The sequence below is a fragment of the Ascidia mentula genome, chromosome 1, assembly GCF_947561715.1.
Source record: "Ascidia mentula chromosome 1, kaAscMent1.1, whole genome shotgun sequence".
NCBI classification, from domain to species: Eukaryota; Metazoa; Chordata; class Ascidiacea; order Phlebobranchia; family Ascidiidae; genus Ascidia; species Ascidia mentula.
The window spans coordinates 19,805,685-19,825,031 of record NC_138566.1 but is presented as its reverse complement, the minus strand read 5'-3'; the positions used below and the strand labels follow the sequence as shown (position 1 = coordinate 19,825,031).

The window sequence follows — 19,347 nt, the reverse complement described above, 5'->3', positions numbered from 1 at the left end:
TTGTGGTAACGTAACCTGTATTTGAAACAAATCGTCATCTTCAACAAAAGGCGCCTTTCCTTTGCAAACAAGTCCTTTTTGGACGCGAATCCCTTGTATGGTTGCTATGACTTTATCGCGTGCACAGTTCAAGTTTATATATAAACTTGCAATCCAATCTTTATTAAATCTGTATTGCAAACTCAAATTACTTTTCTGGATATCCTCTTTTTTAATTGCAGCATCTTAAAAGTGGCGTCAAGTGAACGCAGAATACCCCTTGACTGTTGCAAAGGCGTGGGTTGCGTGTGTTTTTTGGCTTAGACAAATACATTACACATACAGAATGTCTGTTTATTTTTTTACAACAGACGAACTTTTGAGCAAAAACAGTCAAAGTCCATGCAAATGCGAAGGTGCAATAATGTCCCAGATGAAAACATTTTTTTATGAAACATGTGAATAAATATATATACTAACATATGGAACTAATACAGTTTTCGCTAACGCTATGATAAATGGTATTGATTACAGCAACCCAGAAACTTTGTTTTAAATTCCACTGTAATGTCCGACCTTTTTCTTTTTGTGCCAAACTACCAAAAATGCAATTGAAGCTAAAAGCAGAACACCACAGACAACTCCCACTGCTATCTTCCATGCATTGTTGGATCCCACTGGAATATAGGAATACAGTATTGTTACCACGGAGCAAAATAAGCACAAGTAGGCGGACTTTTAACTATGCTTACCCTCATTTTCACAGCGACTGCCTTGGTAACCGGATGTACATCTACAAATACAAAAACATTGCAATAAAATAAAGCATAATACTAGTATTTTATGAACGGTAACTGTTCAGATCAGTTGTATGTTAGGTGATTTAGGAAATTACTTACAGGCAGGTGGGATTTTCTGGAACTGTGTGATTGCATTTTGCCCCATTTTGACAGTGATTCGGATTGAGGTCGCAAAAACCTTAAAACATACATACTCATAGCTATACACAATGTAAAACTACTTTAATGTAAAATCTTCAATCACTGCAAGGTAACATACATGTTTAAAAATGTTAGTCGTCGGATCAAAAGCGTAACATTAAAGGCGGCTACTTGCCTGGGGTAGTTGCAGTTATTTGTGCAGTTCCGTTTCTTTGCCTTCCCAATGCATCGTCGGTAACAACCGTGACCGTAAAGATGTAGGTTGTGGCCTGCTTAAGTTCCGGTATAGTAACGTTAAACATACCATCTGTTGACATCGAAGGCAGAAGATAGACTGAAGCAATCATCTTTGCAGTCACGTGGTAGCTAGTAGCGCGTGATACAGTTGTGAAGGAAATGACGAGGGAATTTTCGGTGATGTTTGTTATGTTGAGTTGCAGAATGGCAGGAGCTGTAAATGATATGATCAAATGCAAAATTCGACGCAAGTAAGTCGTCAAAAGATACATATATCCAGCTCATAGAGTTAATTGCAAGACAAATTTAACTTCATACATGTCGAAATGACGACCGGGTCACTGAAGGAAGAGTAAACCACTGCACTTCGATTAACGTTTGCCAAAAATCGTACTTGACCAGAACAAATTTCGTTGGGTTTTATTCCGCTGAAAGTAACTGGTGGGGAGGATAAGATCTTTTCAAATGTTACTCCAGGACATCTTACTGTGATAAAAATAACTTTGGTGACGTTGCCACCATAAACTTTAGTACATTTGAAACTTTAAATTACAAAACATATTTTTTATTGATAAGTTATGTGTTGACGCTTTGGCGCACCCTGAATAAATCCTAAAATTATCGTTGGGTAAGCTTAACATATACTTAAATCAATAAAACATTTGAAAAGTGGTCACTGGAATCTTTGTGTGACAATTCAAACAATACTCACGTTTGGTTTCGTATTGTACGACATTGTTCACCGTATTAAACGCAAACACAATAGAACTTGTGTTTACGTGTGTTACTGACAGGTCAATTGGGCTTCTGGGAATTTCAACTGAGGAACAAGTTAAGGTAAATGTTTTTATAATCATCGTATATTTATTTACTAAACTTCATGTTTCCGTTCACTTACGTTTGCGAAGGTTGGTGAATAGCGCAGAGTCGAGGGCGGACCCGTTCAAGGTGATTTGTCCATGTGTCGCATTTTTAGTACCAAGCGATCCAACTGCCGAACCAATCACACTTCCGCTCCTGCAAATTGACAAAATGCACCCTTCCGTACAAATAGCAAAAAAATGAAAGTTATTTAAACAAATTAAAGTAAATTCGTTCGTCTTGATTTAAAATTGACATGACAAAACAAATTAAATCACAACTCCTAAATGTTTTACCTAAAAGCGATAAACACCACTTTATAAAAACGTAACGCAACGTTCCCAGATATTGCTGTTATGTCTGTTTGGAGTTTATCTTCGTATTTATTACGCAATTGCAAAGAGGCCGATGAAGAAATGTTCACCAGATTCTCGTTGTATCCTTCCGTGACTAAAGTTACTGCAAGTCCAACGTCAGCAGGGTCTAAAATCAATAAAAATATTTGAAAACTTTCGCCATACATTTACCCCAAAAAAATTTTGTAACTGATAATTAGCTCCACGCCAATACTTTGTACATTAACAGTTTTGCGACAAACCTTCGGAAGTACACAGAAGAGTATCTAATCCCCTTACCTGTGGTTATTGAAACCGGGTCACTAAAATTGGATTGTTTAAGAATGTAGATGAAGTTTTTGAATTTTCTAACTCTAGTGCTCAGAAAGTACTTCGTATTAGGATTTAAACCTGTAATACTGGCAAAAGTACCAGTGGTTCTATTGAAGACGGCGTCTCCTCCTAAATCAACTGCTTTTACCTAAGCATGTAGAGTGTTAAGTTGTATAATATGTTTCAAGTAAGTGATTAGGTATTTACCTCATACTCCTCGTACTTAGCATTGCTGTCCACAATAAACGTAACGGAGTCGACCGAAAGTTGTAAAATTACCACCGGTGTTAGCATGGTGTATACTACAAACATTTATGCGATGTGATTAACACGCACTTTTTAATAAAGCATAGGCTTGAAGTCATAATTCGTCTCATTTTTTTAATGTTTGCACGACCATTGCTCTGTTGTCATTATCTTACCAGTTATATGTGTAATTGTCTGCATTTTCCTAATGATTATAAGCACATACTTTTGCAGAATATATAACAAATTGGAATTAAGGCGAAAGGTCAATCAAAATCTCATGGCATTGCGCACAATGTTCAGTAGAACTTTACAAAGTAGACATACATGGACATTCCAATTCTGTTGGACACTGACATTCGAAAGACCCATTTAAATTGAGACAATTTGACCCGGTTGGACACACAGCTTTGTCTTTGCATTCGTCAATATCTATGCAGCTCTAAATTTAAACAAAACTTTAGAAATATATTTAAAAACCCGTTTTGTGCAATTGTATTTATTTCTATTTATTACAATCTTGAATCCTTATCTGTTACTTTGTCGTCTACTCCATTCTTGTATCCAGGAAAGCAGGTGCAGCTATAGCCACCTTCTTTTTCTGCACACACTGAGGTTTTGTTGTCACAATTGTTAACAGCAGTGTTTGAACATTCCTTTACATCAACACATGTTCCCGACACATTAGTGAAGCCAGTTCTGTTTTACAAACAAATTTGATTTATTCGCAGGGCGAAACCAGAAGTTATTAGGATTTGTTTTTGTCACCTCGTATTTTTGAAAAAGTTAGTAAATAACTTATATATAATAAGAATGGGGACACTCTTACTTGCATATACAGCTGAACAATGGCGTTTCATTGACACATTCTTCAGTCTGATTGTTACAGCTGTCCAAGCCTTCTTTACATTCGTTTAAATCTACACACGTTGACTCGAAGCCTGATGCAGTATTATTTCTAAATATCATTTCTAAGCATGAGTGTTGAAGTTACAAAAAAGTTGTAAGTTTGACACCAACTTTGCGAAATTTTGGAGACAGGCACAAATATACGCTCCAGGGACATTTTGACAGGATGTTGTTTCATTGGAACAATTATCACGGTTTTCCATGCATTCATCGATGTCTATGCAATTTCCATGTAATTCTTTAAAACCAGGTTTGCATACGCAGCTGTAAAACAACTTTAAATTAAGTTTCGCTCTAAAAAGACGAACGTTTCGTGTCTTAACGTGTGCTTATTTTTTGGGGTTAAGCAAAACAGCAGACAACTAAGCTTACTAAAGTTTTTCAACAGTAAAATGAACGACCTGAAATTTCCCTCCATATTCAAGCACTGGGTGTGTGGAAAGTCGCCGCACGGATTGCCCATACTACATTCGTCCACATCTGTGCAGCTAGTTGCGTTAACCAAGACGTATCCTTCATTGCAGGAGCAAGTATAGTTGTTGTAGAGTGGTTCGCAAACATGTCCGCAAGGACTTGAAGCACACATGTCGACGTTGGTACAATTTCGTCCGTCACCTAATTAATGGAGTTGTCATTGCTCGCGAAAAAAACAAAGCACCAAAATTCAGTGAATGCAATGTGCCGAATTGTGAATTGGTACAGACTTAATTATTATCGTGGATGGGGTTTTCAACGTTATAATATTTAAAGAAGATGGTTTTGTGACAACGGAAAACTTGAACTGACCTGCGCACATCATTGTGTAATTGCAGAATTTAACAAAGTATCCCAAGAGATTTGTGTACTTTGCAACGAAGTGAGGCATGTGTATTTTGTATTCTTTTTTAACAATTACAAAACCTACCTGTTGTTCCTTCAGGACAATCCCCGCATGTCTCACCAGCTCCTGGAGCTGGGACATCTGTGCATGTAACATTAGAGAAACACGCTGATAAAAGGCAACCGTTTCTATCTTCAGAACAATCAGGACTAGTGTAGGCCTCAGTGCAGTTACAATCGACAATCTTTCTCCAACAAAAAAATACATCGATTATCAGTGCAAAATTTTACAAAACGGACATAAAAAATACATGATGCATTTTTTAAACTTGGTGAAAGCAGAAGTTTCAACGTTTAGTAAAAGGCCTATAAGTAACACTATAAGTAACAGTGGACAAAAATTTTTGTTGCATTTCATATATGTATTCGCACCTGATAGTTTTCGTTTCCCAATACCGGAATGTCGAAGACACAAGTTCCATTGTGTAAACAGAGGCAGAGTTTGACATTGATTCTCATGACTGATTCACCTCCAAGTTCATCAGTTGCGATCACTGTCAGTGTCATGTTTGTGGTGTTCGTGATAACATGATCATTTGTTGGAGTCCACGTCACAACCCCAGTGACTAAAAGTTAAATTGTTGATCAATGTTCAACCTTTTAGAAACGTTTATTTGTACTTATGTGAACAACTATCCCTTCGATGGAATCTTTGTCTTCAAGACTGTAGGTCACATTATGTCCGTCAGCATCGGACGCTTCAATTGTAAAAGTGACCGTCTCGTTAACCTGTGCCATTAGAGTATATGTGGTGTTCATTACAGCAATACTCGATGAAGAAGGTATTGTTATGACAGGAGGTGCATTGGCTGTCGAAAAAGGCAGTTTGTGTAAAGGCATCAAAAAAATGACATTTCGTCACCCTTTTGAATTTATAAACAGAAAGACAAACCATTTGTTTCGGAAATTTCTGCGCTGCTCTCGGATTCTGCTTTGGTGTTTTCTCCGATTTCACTTCGGTTTGTCGTCAACACGTCGTAGAGACAAGTAGTAGAAAGTACATTGTTGGTTGTACAGTTCGCCCGAATCCCCTCAAAGTGAGGTGATCCTCGTTGTTCGGCCACAAGATCTTCGAGGAACGGAGGTTCGGATGCTGATGTGGGATTGTGATCTTGGAATGTGTCGCCAGTTTCACCGGTGTAGTTAAAGTAACTTTCCTCCTCATTCAACAGCTTCCCTAGATGGAAAATTTCCCAATCAAGTTATGCTTGGTTATGAAGAGTATTGAAATACATGATTGGCCAAAAGGATAAATGATGCTTTCTCTTAAAGTTCCGTTGAGAATTTCCAAATAGTTTGTCGGTTGTAGCGACTCCCAACTCAAAATGGTACCGTTTCTCATTTTAAAGTCGTTCTCTTTTGTCCCATCCCAGTAACCTGTAAAAACAAGCAAATGAGTTTGAAAACAAATGGTAGATGTTGTGTATTTAGTTACCCATGAGTCCTTTCGAGTAATTCTGCATCGTGGTTGGGTTGCCAGTAAATTGCAATGTCAGAAGAAAATTGTTTGCTGTCACTGTCAGTGAAGGTGATGAAGGAAATGTTGCAGTGTATGTTCCGTTTGCTGCGGTTAAACTTACTTCGCTAAAGTCTGTGTTCGCTAACAAAAATAAAACTTGTTGCCAACATTATGTGCCAATGTCGCCGATTTGTCTCCCAAGAAAACACCGTTTAAAATACTTACTTTCAGAAATATTCTGCACAACTTTTCCATCTATTTTTACAACAACTCCATCTCCGCTTGGATTGTCAAAATCAACCTCGAATTGAGCCTGCAAAGCAGAATATTAATCAAGTTTGGCTAAAACAAATAATTGTGTTGGTTGTCGCACAGTTCCCGACGTATTCGATGTTAAATCTTTAGCAGCGAAAGCGGTAAACACAGTAGCGTCCGATTCAGTCATGTCTTCTTTTTTGGCCTTCTTGGTGCGAGCTTGCAGGGAGAAAACACCGGGAGCGTACAACATATGATATTCTCCCAATCCGTTAAAACTGTACGTAACCCCGTCGTTTGTTGTGATGTGAGGATCGCCCCAGAAGAAAGCTAACGATAAAGAAATGAATCGCGTCGATTGCAAACATTATTTTAGGATGTCCAAATATTCACTTACAAAAAAACCTTGGAATGTAACCAGTACATGAGGCCGCGGGTCTTAAAATTCGATACAAAGCGCACAAAAGTTCGTCTTCACTTTCAACACAACACTGTCGTCGTGGAATCAGATCGTTTGCTGTAATAAAAAGTTTTGTTCTTTATTGAAAGATTCTTGCAAAGTTGTAAACTGTTCATTTCCAGTTTCAGTCTTTGCTCAGCTGGATGGTGTACTTCATTTAAATTACAACCGTTAATACAATTAAGTATACCCACCCATTGAGCGATTGTATTGCTCGTCAAACAAGTCTTTTTCTCTAACAGAGACCCAAGACCACCAAGGATTTCTCTCAAAAATAGGAATTTGACTCCGTTCATATCGACTTGAAAATGGACCCGATATTAGAGGAGCCTGACTCCACCATCCCCAGAACCACGAAAACCGTTGTGTTCGAGGTGCGTAGCAACATCTCGGTCCAGTGTTCAAACGAGGTTGGTAACAGTTGTATAAACCAACTTCAGTAATCAAAAACCGCAGTGTTACAGTACATAACAGCATTAACACAAAACCTACAGCACACATAGAGTACGCAATAAAAAAAATATTTCGAATTACGTCTAATGCTTAAATTGACAATTACATTCCACAAAAAGTGTTAAAAATTTAACTTACCTTCTTCGTAAGACCACTCATCAATGCTGGCCGTGCGGTAATATCCCGGCCAATACCGATCGTACAACTCATTCCAATAAAGCTCCAAATCAACCGACCACGTAAAACTGCGATCGATTCGTGCTTGAAGACTGTTGCACGGGCATGGCTCAAAATTAGGTACCCATGGATCATTGAGTTCACGTAGCACCCACTTCAAGCAACCGGTTGTAGCAGCTGCCTTCTGTTCGTTTGTAACTCCGCTCGCCACTTGGTAGTAGTATTGCCCAGGGTCCCCGCCTGGGAGAAAATTTTGCTCTCTATGAAATTTATAAAAACCGCAAACTGCATAATAATTACATTCTTTGATATTTCTTTGCAAGCATTAAGTGCGATTTCTTTAAATTTAAAGAAATACAAGGCAATTGTACCAAAAAATACTCCCAATTTCAAACGTCACCTTCGGTTTGACTTCGTTTGTCGGGTCTGTAATCTCCTTGTACCTCGATATACTCTTGACGAAAGGCAAACCTGTACCCTATCAACGCCCGATTTCCCCAGTAGTATCTCTTTCGTGTATCCCACAACATGGCGTCTTCTTTATAATTGTAGATAAGGTAGGTGTCCGTCCCATCGCTTGCTATTATCGCTTGGAATGTGCTGGGCTGTAAAAATAGATTCCGATGTGGTGTTGTCAATAGCGTTAAACTTCTGCTGTTAACATATTCATTAAATTACATAATCTCTGTTATAGTATTCGTAGAACATCACAACTTCGCTCCAGGTAGCCTTCAATACAAATAGTGGTTCGAAGTCGTCTCGGCCGTAACGACTGTTGATTCGGCGTGCAATCTCTTTAACAACTGTCTCGCTTTTGTTTGTCAATGTCGCTGCACCCTTGTCGTAAACCTACAAAGTAAGTATACACTTGTAGACATGCTGTAGATGTCCCACATAATCTACAACACTTTACGAAATTAAGGTTTTGAAACGAAATAAGGTATTGGTTTCACCTGGTAATAAACGCGCCCATAGTTACTGAAGCTTGGGTGGAAGTCGTCCCAGAAAGGTGCAATCAGTGCGACTTCGTAGTGGGTAAACCCATAATACGGAGGACGGTAAAGATAACGTACAAACCAGGAGTCGGCACCCAGCGATATCAGACCGTTAGATGTCACGTGCATGTCTCGAAACGTTTTAAACTCAAATGGAACAGCAAATGACGCCCTTGAACAATATTGCAGAAGTTATTTTGCCACTTTTTAGAAATTGAAAGTTAAAAATGATAAAAATGTACAACAAAATGCTTGTGAGGAAAAATTTATTATCATGTAAAGCGTTTTGCATGATTAATTGGCAAATAAGACAACAAAATAACTTTACGCCATTTAGCCGACACCGCGTTGATGTTAAGTACAAAGACGTAATAGATTATTTTTCCACCAAATTTACCTAATGGTGGGTGAAGCGACGTCATCCCACACAGGCAGCAACGAGTCATGTTCACTTTCACCATATGGCAGCAATCTTATGAAATAACACTTTTCCCTTCCGTCACCCCTACAAAAACGAATGAAAATAATACCGAAATTTTCAGATCGATAATAAATAGTGTTTGATAAGGCACATTGTCCAAACCTATATCCCTGTTTGCAAATGCATTCGTAGCTTCCAACTGTGTTTTCACAAGAAGAGTTTGGGTCACATTCGAATATGCTGGTATTGCACTCGTCTACATCCATGTGACAGTTCATACCTGGGTTATATACATGTTCGTGGTGTAAGTCATTTAATCGTTGTGATCAATTTTTTAACTTTTGTTGCCTATGTACAAAATAAACCCATAGTTGTAGTTGTTACTTGACTGCCTTTACAGCAGGTAAATAAAGATAAGTACATAAAGTTCAATAACGCAAGACTATTCAAAGTAATGGCGGAATATTGAACACTCTATGATTTACATAAAGTCTGACAAGAAATATTATTTTTTTCATTTCTATGGTTCAAACGTAAACCTGGGAAAACCATTTCGCCGATCACCTTTATAGTTGCTGGGGCACATGCATTGATAGCCTCCCTGAACATCAATACACGAACCACCGTTCTGACAAGGAGCATTTAAACAAGGGCTGGTGTAATACTCGCATCTTGAACCAAGGTAGTACATCTGACAAGTGCACGTGTACGTTTCACCGACAGGAACGCACGAACCGCCGTTTTCACAAGGTTCCCGGTCGCAAATATCGTAACCTGAAACAAGAAAGTGAAAGTGATTGTCTATATTAAATGGTACACTGTACGATACAAACATTAGGTGTCCCAATACTTTACAAGCATTATACTAACCAACGCACTCGTCGCCATTAAAACGAAACCCGCTTGGACAGCGACATATGAAGGCACCGTCAGAATTGGAACATGTAGAATTAGCCGGACAGGGAGCAGAAGATTGTTGGCACTCGTCCACGTCAACACAAACAGTGTTTTGGGCTGGGTTAAGTTCATAACCCTGATTGCAAACGCACTCCGATCTCGTGAACGTGAATGCAATGCAATGGCCGTTGGTGCATGACAAGTCGCAGCTAGTCACTGTAAAATAATTTTAGGCTATAAAACAAGACATTGGGATGTTTCAGTGCATGCAATAAACAATGCATAAAAGTGTTGAGTTCTTACACGTAGTAACATAAAGTGTAGTTGATGATGTCTGCATATCATTCTCCAACACTTTCACCTCTATAGTGAACCTTACTCCTGGACTTAAATTCGTAATAAAAAACGATTCAACGTCTGGAGCCGTAGTAATAACATCATAGCTTCCCCCGGTCACTTTGATTGAATACGATAAAATCGCAGCAGAACTCCATTCATTCGTAAAGGTCAACAAAATTACATTGGTCCCAGGGTAGCCATTTACTACAAAAAAAACTTTTGCTGTAAAAGTCATCGAGGAGATTATTGCGAAAGTAAAAAACAAGATGACATCGCAACCATGCAAGAATAATGGTATGTACAAACGAACAAACCAGAACGTGAACCGAATCATTACGATTCCGGTTATGTGATCTCTCACAACCCTTGGCAGGCCTACCTGTGGTTTGAACTTCTTCTCCGCTTCCACTTGTTTCGCCTGAAAAGGGAAGTTAATGCAAACTGCAAATGTGGACTTCTGTATGAAGAAACCTAGTGCTAATTATCAGTTAAATATATAGTATTTACATAACCGTTTACTTAAGCCGCCGATACGAATGTCAAATAGACATCAAACAAGCAGTGTAAGCGAATATTTACGTTTATTTGTTTCTGCTCAAGTTTAAACTTCATGTGCATTTTATGAACAAACATTTGTATCGTTTTCAGTTTTTAGTTTACTCATGAGTTCAAACGTACTTTGTTGTTATGTCATTGTAGAACTCACCTTCCTGTCCAGAGGCCAAGCAAATACTCAATAATAAAATGCTTGCAGCCTTCAGGTAAACCATTTTGCTTTAATCTTTTCAGATCAAAAAAAGACTCTTATTTTCCCTGAAAATATGTACGATTATCTCGCTAGCACTACTACAAGTGACGTAATGGGAAAAATCCATTGTTTGCAACTTGAATATTAAATGATAATCCACAATCAAGAATCGCTGCCTGTATTACATCTGTTGCGTACTTAAGTGCACAAACTTTGAAGCGATGTCTCTGTAGGCGTCAACCTTTAACACCATCTCAAAACGATGTAAAGCGTAAAGTGCTGGGTAGGGTATTGGGAAGAAAAAGATTTTGCTAGAAGCGATAAACGCTCTCGTTTCTGATTCTTGCGCAATTGTTTGATAATAGGCCTATGGTTAAACGTGTTAGTGCAAGCCCAATCATAATAGTAGCTTTACCTTACGCCCTGTCATTATCCCTGCTAGGTTTACAACATCGGTAGGGGGTTCAACGACACTAAAGAATGCCAATGTTTGACAAAACTTTTGTCAAGAAATCTCGTAAATCGCATTTACGTGACTACCAAGTTTGCTCAGTATTTGGCGACAATAACGCGGTGATTTTGATTCATGAACAAGGCACACGAAATAAATTTCATTGCGGTATTTCAAAAGTTTTAGTTCAATATTATACACACAATTCAACAATATTCAAGAGAATGGAACTTAATTTGTGTCTTATTTGGTTCTATTTTACGTGAATGGAGGCATCGTGAAAAGAAGAACTTAGTTGAAATTAGTAATAACATTAATATAGGGCAAATATGAAGGAATTCTTGCCTTAGCTTATTTCAAAGTTATCTCAAATAAAATAAAACATACATCCGATATCAACAGATAGCGAATATTCCTTTGGCTACTTATTTGCACTGTACCTAAATTTACAAGCAGACTAATAAAACGGTTTGGATTGAGTCTCCTGGATTACATTGACGCACGCTTGTACGTTGACATATTAAACCGGAATGTAGTAAAGTTTACTTTTCGTCATGCTTCGCTCAGTTGCCCAATTGCTCAATCACTTTATTTACAGATATTAATCACCAAATTGGCCGTTTAAAGTGAAGTACTGCCTTATCACTTCACAATCGGGATTTTCAAAAATATTGTTAAACATCCGGTTTAACATTACGATGTGAATACTTGCCTTCTTCCTCAGGAATAATAGCCAAGTTGAATTGATATCCCTAAAATCGTGGACAAATAAAGTCGTGACACGAACTTCCAAGTCAAACACTGGTAGAAAATTTCCAAACCACCCGCGAGGGAGATAAAAGAATAGCAAATATTTAACTTGCGGTTGTTGAAGTTTTTGTTAATGCCTTGGCAGTGTTTATCACGCCAACAATACGTTGAGGTTTGAATTTCCAACTACTATTTACTTGGGCAATGACGATACCAAAAAAAACTCAAATTACTCGTTGAAACTTTACGGTTTTCTGTTCCGTTAAACTTGATGCGAAACCATAACACCATTTTAAATAATGAAAATAACCTTTGTGGAATTAAAGGGCAATCTTTAAAACATGACCTTAAAATGAAGCTAGAGGTCCAAATATAAAAATGACCACATGTTCGAGGTAAAGCACTATCTAAAATAATTGGATAATGACGACCAAGGTAATCAAGGAATGGCGATGGATTTATTGGAAAACCCGCCGGACCACGATAAGCACAAATGTCTAGAACTGCGGTTAATAAGCACTTATTGCTCGGATTATGAAAGAGCGCACAAAGTGTTAAACACATCTGAACTTGGAAACCGATCTCCAGAAGAATTAATGAATGAATGAAATGCCCATTGTTAGGCCGCTTTAAGCCGCGTTTTCTTTTTCGGCATATCTTTCTACAAAGCATGCCTGAATAAATACGAATTGACTCTGACGATCCACGTGTTTTTGCACAACGTGCTACCACTGTACGACAGGCAAGGAGCGAGGAGCGCCGCGCATTCATGGCTGCCACAAAGGTAGCGTCATCTCCACGTGCATCTCCAAGCACTGCTGCAACACAGTGATTTGTGTTTATCGGCGCTTTGGTAACAAGGCAAGATAATTTCAACCTTGCAGTTTTCGCTTTTCGTCCTTAACCGCACCGAAGTTTTCCAGCATTGCCCCCTAGACGTAGGGTCCAGCATTACATTTGCATAACATGACCACCTGTTAATTCATAGGTACGTCGCTTATCTCCTGAAAAACTGGCCAAGAGTTTGGATTAAGATGCTCCAAATGGGCATTATTCGTCGTTCATGCAGTCCTTGGGCAGAACCACCGTAACTATTCTCGTCGTGCGCCTTTTCTAAACATACAATATAGAAAAGACCATTTTTTTTCATTCAGCGTACCGGAGGCACCTTTTCCGTCTAATAAAGTCTGCTGACGTAAATCCGAAGCTTGTTGCTTCATTATACTCAGGAACTAAAATAATTTGCTGTCGCAGATAAATAAACAATGCCTAACCGAGGGCTAGATCCCTTTACAACTATCAAGGAATTTCTACCGTGTACATGTAGTATATTTTTAGGTCAACTGTAATTAGAATGCAGGGAAACAAGTTTACTTCCTTAAATTGTATAGAATTCTGCTGGGCTACAACAAACCGATATTCCCTCAAACTGTGTTTTTTGTGTTGTATTTGTGAAAATGAGAAAGATTATTCAGTCGGCAGTCGATTGCATGCGTACCGACGTACTTGTGTACCGCATTTTGAATAGCACTGAACAAGAGGATCAACCGGATGATGAACGGATGGTGGAGGTACAGGTGCATTACCAATAATGCCATCCCGGAGGAGGCAAATATCCAGATATTTTTTGCATTGGGGATAAATAACCAATTTGGAAGGGCGAGTGATTAGTAGCAGTCGCTAAGCTCTCGACCCATATACCAAGAAGAAAACCTGATCGGGATTCGTGCCCAGGAAACATTCAACGAAAAAGCCACCCTACTACCTGAATAACCGCCAAATATACTTTATGTTTGAAGGCCTATATGTACATATTTTAAGGAAATTATTTAAAACTCAATGCCGTATTTGTTGTGCTATCTTTTACCTGGTACTGTGAAGTTTGTTGTTTTAAGATATCCAGCATGCTTATGAGAAAGGTTAAGAAAATATCACAATTTTGTATTACAGATTAAGTTACTACATAGTCAAGGTTGCAAAACTTCAAAAAGTTGTCTTCGCCTGCTGCGTATTTTCGCTATATAATGTTTTATTTAGGCTTATTTTTATGTCCATTGTGAAGAGTAATCATTTCTGTAAATACACATCTAAAATTACAACATGTTACATTGATTGTATATTTGTATGCCATAAAACACAGCGGAGAAATAACGTAATTAGAAACTATATATTTAAGCATGCGAACAATTACTCCTGAAGTTTTGTTGAGATCCAAATATTTTTTAGGGTTAAGTAGGTACGATACCTCACATAACAGAAACAACTAACGTGCTTAATAACAACATTTTCAGCAAAACTTTTTTTAAATTTTTACAAATCGAAACCTAAAAATCTTTAACTCAAATAAACGAGACAGCCTTGAGCACATCCATCGCTAAGACGATGAGTACATTTCTAAAAAAAAATACATTTTCACACCAAACATACAAAACTAAACTTGCCAAACTACAGGATGAATAATTACGATATCAGTATGTGGCGTTGACCCAACATTTCTTAAATGTCGCGATACTTCTCGCTGGTCTGATTTCTCTTGTATCGCATCACAACCGCAACTCCGACGATAAGAATAAGAAGCAGAACTCCCCCAACAACACCAACAGCAATCTTCCAAGAACCGCTAGAACCATCTACGGACATGATACGTTTGACGACAACACGATTCTTATCAGAAATTTTGTTACAAGATTTACTAACCAGCTTCTTCACATCGCTCTCCCTTGTAACCAGACGTACATCTATAGAAGAAAAATGCAAAATTCCAATCGGATAAAATGTCAAACATAACTCACTAACTCTGTAGCCTAATTAAGCTTGCGCAAGCAGAAAAAACAAAGTGATAAATAGCGTATAAGAGCAACAAAACACTGCCCTATATTTCAGGTATGTAAATCAAACAACCACCTCTTTTGAAACATTTTGAAACACCGAAACAGTGTCACCCATAACAGGTTACAAGTAGTTGGCTTTCAGATTTTCTACTGGTCAAAATCTAAACAATTTAAAACTTACAGACAAATCATTTCATTTGCCGCGTTCAGATCACAGGTACCACCATGCTTGCAATAATCTGGGTTTGTGAAACAAATCTCTGAAAACAAATTTCAATCACCAATTGCCACAATGAAAAGTGCCACAAAACCACATCGTGACTCACCTATGACGCAACTGTCGATTGTGGAATTGTGTTGAAATCCTTTCTGGCAGACGCACTCGAAACTACCAAACGTGTTATTGCATGTTGCGTCTTTTGGACAAACATTCGGGGTTTCTATGCATTCGTTAAAATCTGGAAAAGAAGAAAATTAAGCTTTAAAGATGTTAAACCGTCATGAAAACCCTTCAGAAAATTGGTTTCATACGGTATTAATACCCATCGACGATCATAGGTGGTTTAGATATCACCCTTGACAGATACAAAAAAGAATTTCACTTTTGGTAACACAATGGAGAAAAGCAATACCGAAATTTTGCATGCTGTACCCTTTTTTATTAACATAGTATTTGATTGCTTACCAGCTGTAGTTGCAGAAATTATACGAGTTCCATTTCTTTCTTTTTCCCGCGCATCGTTGGTAACAATTGTAACCACAAAATCGTAAGTTGTGGCTTGATTGAGACCTGTTATCTTAAATTCGACTTCGTTACTCTCTGGAGGCGAGACATGAACTAGAATAACCCCATCCGCTGCAATGAGGTATTTTGTAGCTCTGGATACAGACGCAATCTTAACCACGAGAGACGTTGTGGTGATGGATGAAATTCCCTGTGAGATGATCGCCGGTGCTAAATAAAATTAAATAAGGTTTCAAAAAGGTGTAAAAACTGCAATGTCTAAATAAAAGCCATGCTATCAGAAAAAGCAGCTACGTGTAATGGCCAAATACCAGCTGACGAAACGATGAAGAAATGAAACTTACTTGTGGATGTAAAAATCGAGTCGCTGAAAGGTGAGTAAGTTACATACTGTGTTCCATCAACGACAGCTAATGCTCTTACTCTTCCTGAGCACACTTCGTTTGACGGCAAGTCACGTATAGTAATAGACAGCATATTACTAGTTTTAACAACAGTTTGTTCAGGACAAACCACTGCAAAAAATAATTTATTAGTGAATACTTGCACTTCATTTGAAAACAGGAACAGGATTATACATATTTACAACATGGTACACGAAACAAAAAAATTAAAAATTAATTTTGCAGAAATTGTAATTTGTGGTGACAATCATACTTAAATCGTTGGAGATTATGTGTTGTTGTTTTGAACTTACATTCGACTTGGTACTTCAGTTCACCATGGACGCGTTCAAAGCCAAAACTGATGGTTGTGGTAGTTACATTCGTAACTTTTAGGTTTGATGGAATTGGAGGAAGGTTTTTTACTATAGAGACACAATAAGTCAACTTAAAAAACTGGTGCATACATTTCACTTGTATATGCACTTATCCCTTTGTCCAGAATGTCACTTGGACAATCGTTTATTTCAAATTTGTTATAACCTATAGCCTACATACGTGGTGTCAAGTTTTCAAACATTGATGTGTTCAGATTAGACCCGTCCACTTCTGCCGACACAAATGTTGCATCGTTTGTGTCAAGCGACCCTATGGCCGAAGCGACTAAGCTGCCGGATCTGCAATGGGAAAAGTACGAAACAGGATGTTAACAACCGCATTTGTTACATCTTTTTGCTACGTTTTTTGTTGTTATCTATGACACAAAAGAAATAAATCACTAAAAACACCCTTTTAATTTACTTGTGCGAAACAGTAAAGTTGTGTAGCTATCTTTCAAAGATTGTAAGACTTTTAACAAACCTGAAAGCAATAAATGAGATATCAAGAAAATCAACCGTTACACTATTAAACACGGATTTGATTCCTTTTAGCAGTTCGCCTTCGTATTGTTGACGCAGGGAAATAGCGTGAGGAGAATCAACATTTTCCAGGTCAGGGCTATAACCTTTGCCGACCAAGGTCACCTCTATTGCAAGTTTGATTGTATCTGCGAAATCCAAAAACAAGGAAGTAAATAGATTCACGGTTTTGGCAACAAAGTTAAGGATAAATTAATGCAAATCAAATGTACTTACCCGTTACCATGACAACAGGTTCGCTAAAGTTAAGGCGATCAAACATGAAAGCCGAGTTTTTCAGTTTTCGAACTCTAGCGCTAAGGGAGTAATTCGTGTTTGGCCTCAACCCCGTCAAAACGGAAAAAAAGCCATTCCTGGTAAAGATGATTTTTGATCCACCTGAGGCCATATCAACTGCTTGTACCTGCAAAATGTACGACCAACCAGCGCTAGTCATCATTAAAATTTATTGCAAATGTAGAACACCTCGTATTCATTGTATAATCCTTTGCTGTCAATTAGAAGTGCAATGGTGTGACTCGATATTTGTAATACACCAACCGGATCTAGTACAGGGTTAACTAAAAAGAGTGCGACATGAGATTATCAGCTGTACTTAAAAAGTAGTGATGCTTTACAACACCCACAGGAACATTGACTTGATATTTGACATCGACAAACATCATTTCCTTCAACGTTTACACATGAATATCCGGACGGACAGCCATTGGGATCAAAACATTTACTTTCTCCACAAGTCTGCGTTAATATGAAAATCAGCAAAATATTGTGAGACATAGCGAAATTGATTTAAAGTATAAAGGCTGCATGTTGTCGTGCTTTATGTTGCTAATGCACAAATTTCGCACAGCAGATATTAGATTGAAACAACTTGTTGTAACATAATGACTGAAAATCTATCAGGAAGGGCGTGCATTATGAAATAGTACAGCCAAATTTTGTACTTCGTGTGGCATAGAATCTTTGTGAGCCATAAACTTCTCCAGTTTGGAAGCCTTGCTCTAACCGTCACAAACATGCCTCTTTGGTATTGTTCAAAAGCTTTTATAGTTTATAAAAAGTCATAAATGAATGACATTTGGATGTAATACAATTTTAATACAGAACCACTCGATTTCAATTTTTTTAAATCGACTAGATTGTGAAATGGGATTAGGAGAACGACTATTTTCATATAAATACATACTCCGTTTGGCAAGATATAATATCCTTCAGGACACAAACATGAGTAGTCGCCCACAAGATTGGTGCAAATCATTCCAACTGCACAAGACTCACTCTCTGTACATTCATCAACATCCGAACATGTCTAAATGAAAAAAGTCAACATGTTACAAAAACAGTTTTCTGTTATTTCGATATTGCTACATGTCATTAAATAAAGATATTTTTTGCGATGCTACGTATATTTTGTATACAACGTGTGCATTCAGTCCTACATACATGCACAAATTTCTTTTACTTAAAATTGGCGATAAAACAAATAATAACTTACTCCGTTTGGCAATGTTTGATATCCTTCGGGACACAAACATGAATAATTGCCCACGGCATTGATGCAAATCAATTCAGCTCCGCATGGGTTATTCTCATTACATTCGTCAATGTCTGCACATGTCTGAACAAAAAGAGTTGTTGTTACCATCTCATAAAAACCGTTTCGCGGTGATTTTGGAAGTGTTACATGGTAGAGCTTTCTTCGTATACTTCATGTCTTTTATGTAATTATAAGCTTTTCTACAACTATACTATCGTTATTCTTGTATAAGCATGCCAACTCTTCAGCACTGATACGGAAAACAACAAACAGGTAGCGTATACAAGCCTCTACATGAAAACAGTTATGACGTACCTCTGCAATTATCTGGTCCTATTTTAACAATACTTTGTAGCGAAAACAAGTTATTGTGTACACTGTTAAAAAATTTTACTGTGAAAACCACTGGCAGCAGTTTTTACATGTTCAACACGTAAAATCTACTGCGACTTTCACCGTAAAAACTTACGTTCATTTTGACGTAAAAAGGAAAAATTACGTGCTTTTCATTGTAAGAAATACGCGTATTTTCCAGTACATTTTACTGGTTTTTTCACTGTAAAATTTACTTGCTAAACCACTGGCAGCAGTTTTTACCTCAATTGTCCTGGTAATTTTTACCCCAAAAATAACCGCAAACTGTGCACAAAAAAATTGCCAAAAATTTGTTTATTGAATGACTTTGCAAACCATTAAGTGGTACATGAATGCTGCAAAGAATGTATTAGCCTGCCCAAGGCCAACACTTTTGGATGTGTTCCTCCTGCACATCGTCGCTTATTGCTTTTGGAACCAGCCTGATTTAT

General features: G+C 37.8%; 2 protein-coding genes across 2 annotated transcripts in view; both read right to left on the bottom strand.

Moving 5' to 3' along the window:
* Positions 1 to 508: 508 nt before the first annotated feature.
* LOC145889196 (uncharacterized) lies at positions 509 to 10,946 on the bottom strand. Its single transcript, XM_082980102.1, has 36 exons — positions 10,883 to 10,946; positions 10,556 to 10,594; positions 10,141 to 10,380; positions 9,811 to 10,053; positions 9,505 to 9,714; positions 9,103 to 9,220; positions 8,917 to 9,024; positions 8,478 to 8,691; positions 8,203 to 8,373; positions 7,925 to 8,129; positions 7,486 to 7,764; positions 7,089 to 7,328; positions 6,832 to 6,951; positions 6,553 to 6,764; positions 6,405 to 6,492; positions 6,156 to 6,320; positions 5,954 to 6,097; positions 5,613 to 5,897; positions 5,341 to 5,529; positions 5,093 to 5,286; positions 4,746 to 4,905; positions 4,243 to 4,456; positions 3,953 to 4,105; positions 3,762 to 3,890; positions 3,472 to 3,631; positions 3,260 to 3,374; positions 2,894 to 2,988; positions 2,654 to 2,834; positions 2,315 to 2,501; positions 2,056 to 2,174; positions 1,870 to 1,977; positions 1,476 to 1,643; positions 1,096 to 1,371; positions 879 to 957; positions 732 to 772; positions 509 to 656 (listed from the first exon to the last, which is right to left on the bottom strand). Exons 1-36 carry the CDS (start codon positions 10,944 to 10,946, stop codon positions 532 to 534), a joined length of 5,838 nt encoding a protein of 1,945 aa, XP_082836228.1. The 3' UTR covers positions 509 to 531.
* Positions 10,947 to 14,621: 3,675 nt separating this feature from the next.
* LOC145889187 (uncharacterized) overlaps positions 14,622 to 19,347 on the bottom strand; it is a 28,551-nt gene continuing 23,825 nt past the window's right edge. The window contains exons 36-46 of the mRNA XM_082980091.1: positions 18,191 to 18,313; positions 17,631 to 17,742; positions 17,470 to 17,564; positions 17,221 to 17,407; positions 16,946 to 17,132; positions 16,643 to 16,761; positions 16,399 to 16,509; positions 16,046 to 16,216; positions 15,642 to 15,911; positions 15,283 to 15,414; positions 14,622 to 14,863 (exon numbers count right to left, since the gene is read on the bottom strand). Of these exons, the coding sequence (XP_082836217.1) occupies positions 14,622 to 14,863; positions 15,283 to 15,414; positions 15,642 to 15,911; positions 16,046 to 16,216; positions 16,399 to 16,509; positions 16,643 to 16,761; positions 16,946 to 17,132; positions 17,221 to 17,407; positions 17,470 to 17,564; positions 17,631 to 17,742; positions 18,191 to 18,313 (1,749 nt within the window). The remainder of the gene's footprint in view (positions 14,864 to 15,282; positions 15,415 to 15,641; positions 15,912 to 16,045; positions 16,217 to 16,398; positions 16,510 to 16,642; positions 16,762 to 16,945; positions 17,133 to 17,220; positions 17,408 to 17,469; positions 17,565 to 17,630; positions 17,743 to 18,190; positions 18,314 to 19,347) is intronic.

Coding starts and splice junctions, on each gene's coding strand:
- LOC145889196 (XM_082980102.1), bottom strand. CDS start 10,946: ATGGTTTACCTGAAGGCTGCAAGCATTTTATTATTGAGTATTTGCTTG. Junction 8,692..8,916: donor GTCGCTTCACCCACCATTAG/GTAAATTTGGTG, acceptor ATATTGTTCAAG/GGCGTCATTTGCTGTTCCAT. Junction 7,329..7,485: donor TGAGTGGTCTTACGAAGAAG/GTAAGTTAAATT, acceptor TGATTACTGAAG/TTGGTTTATACAACTGTTAC.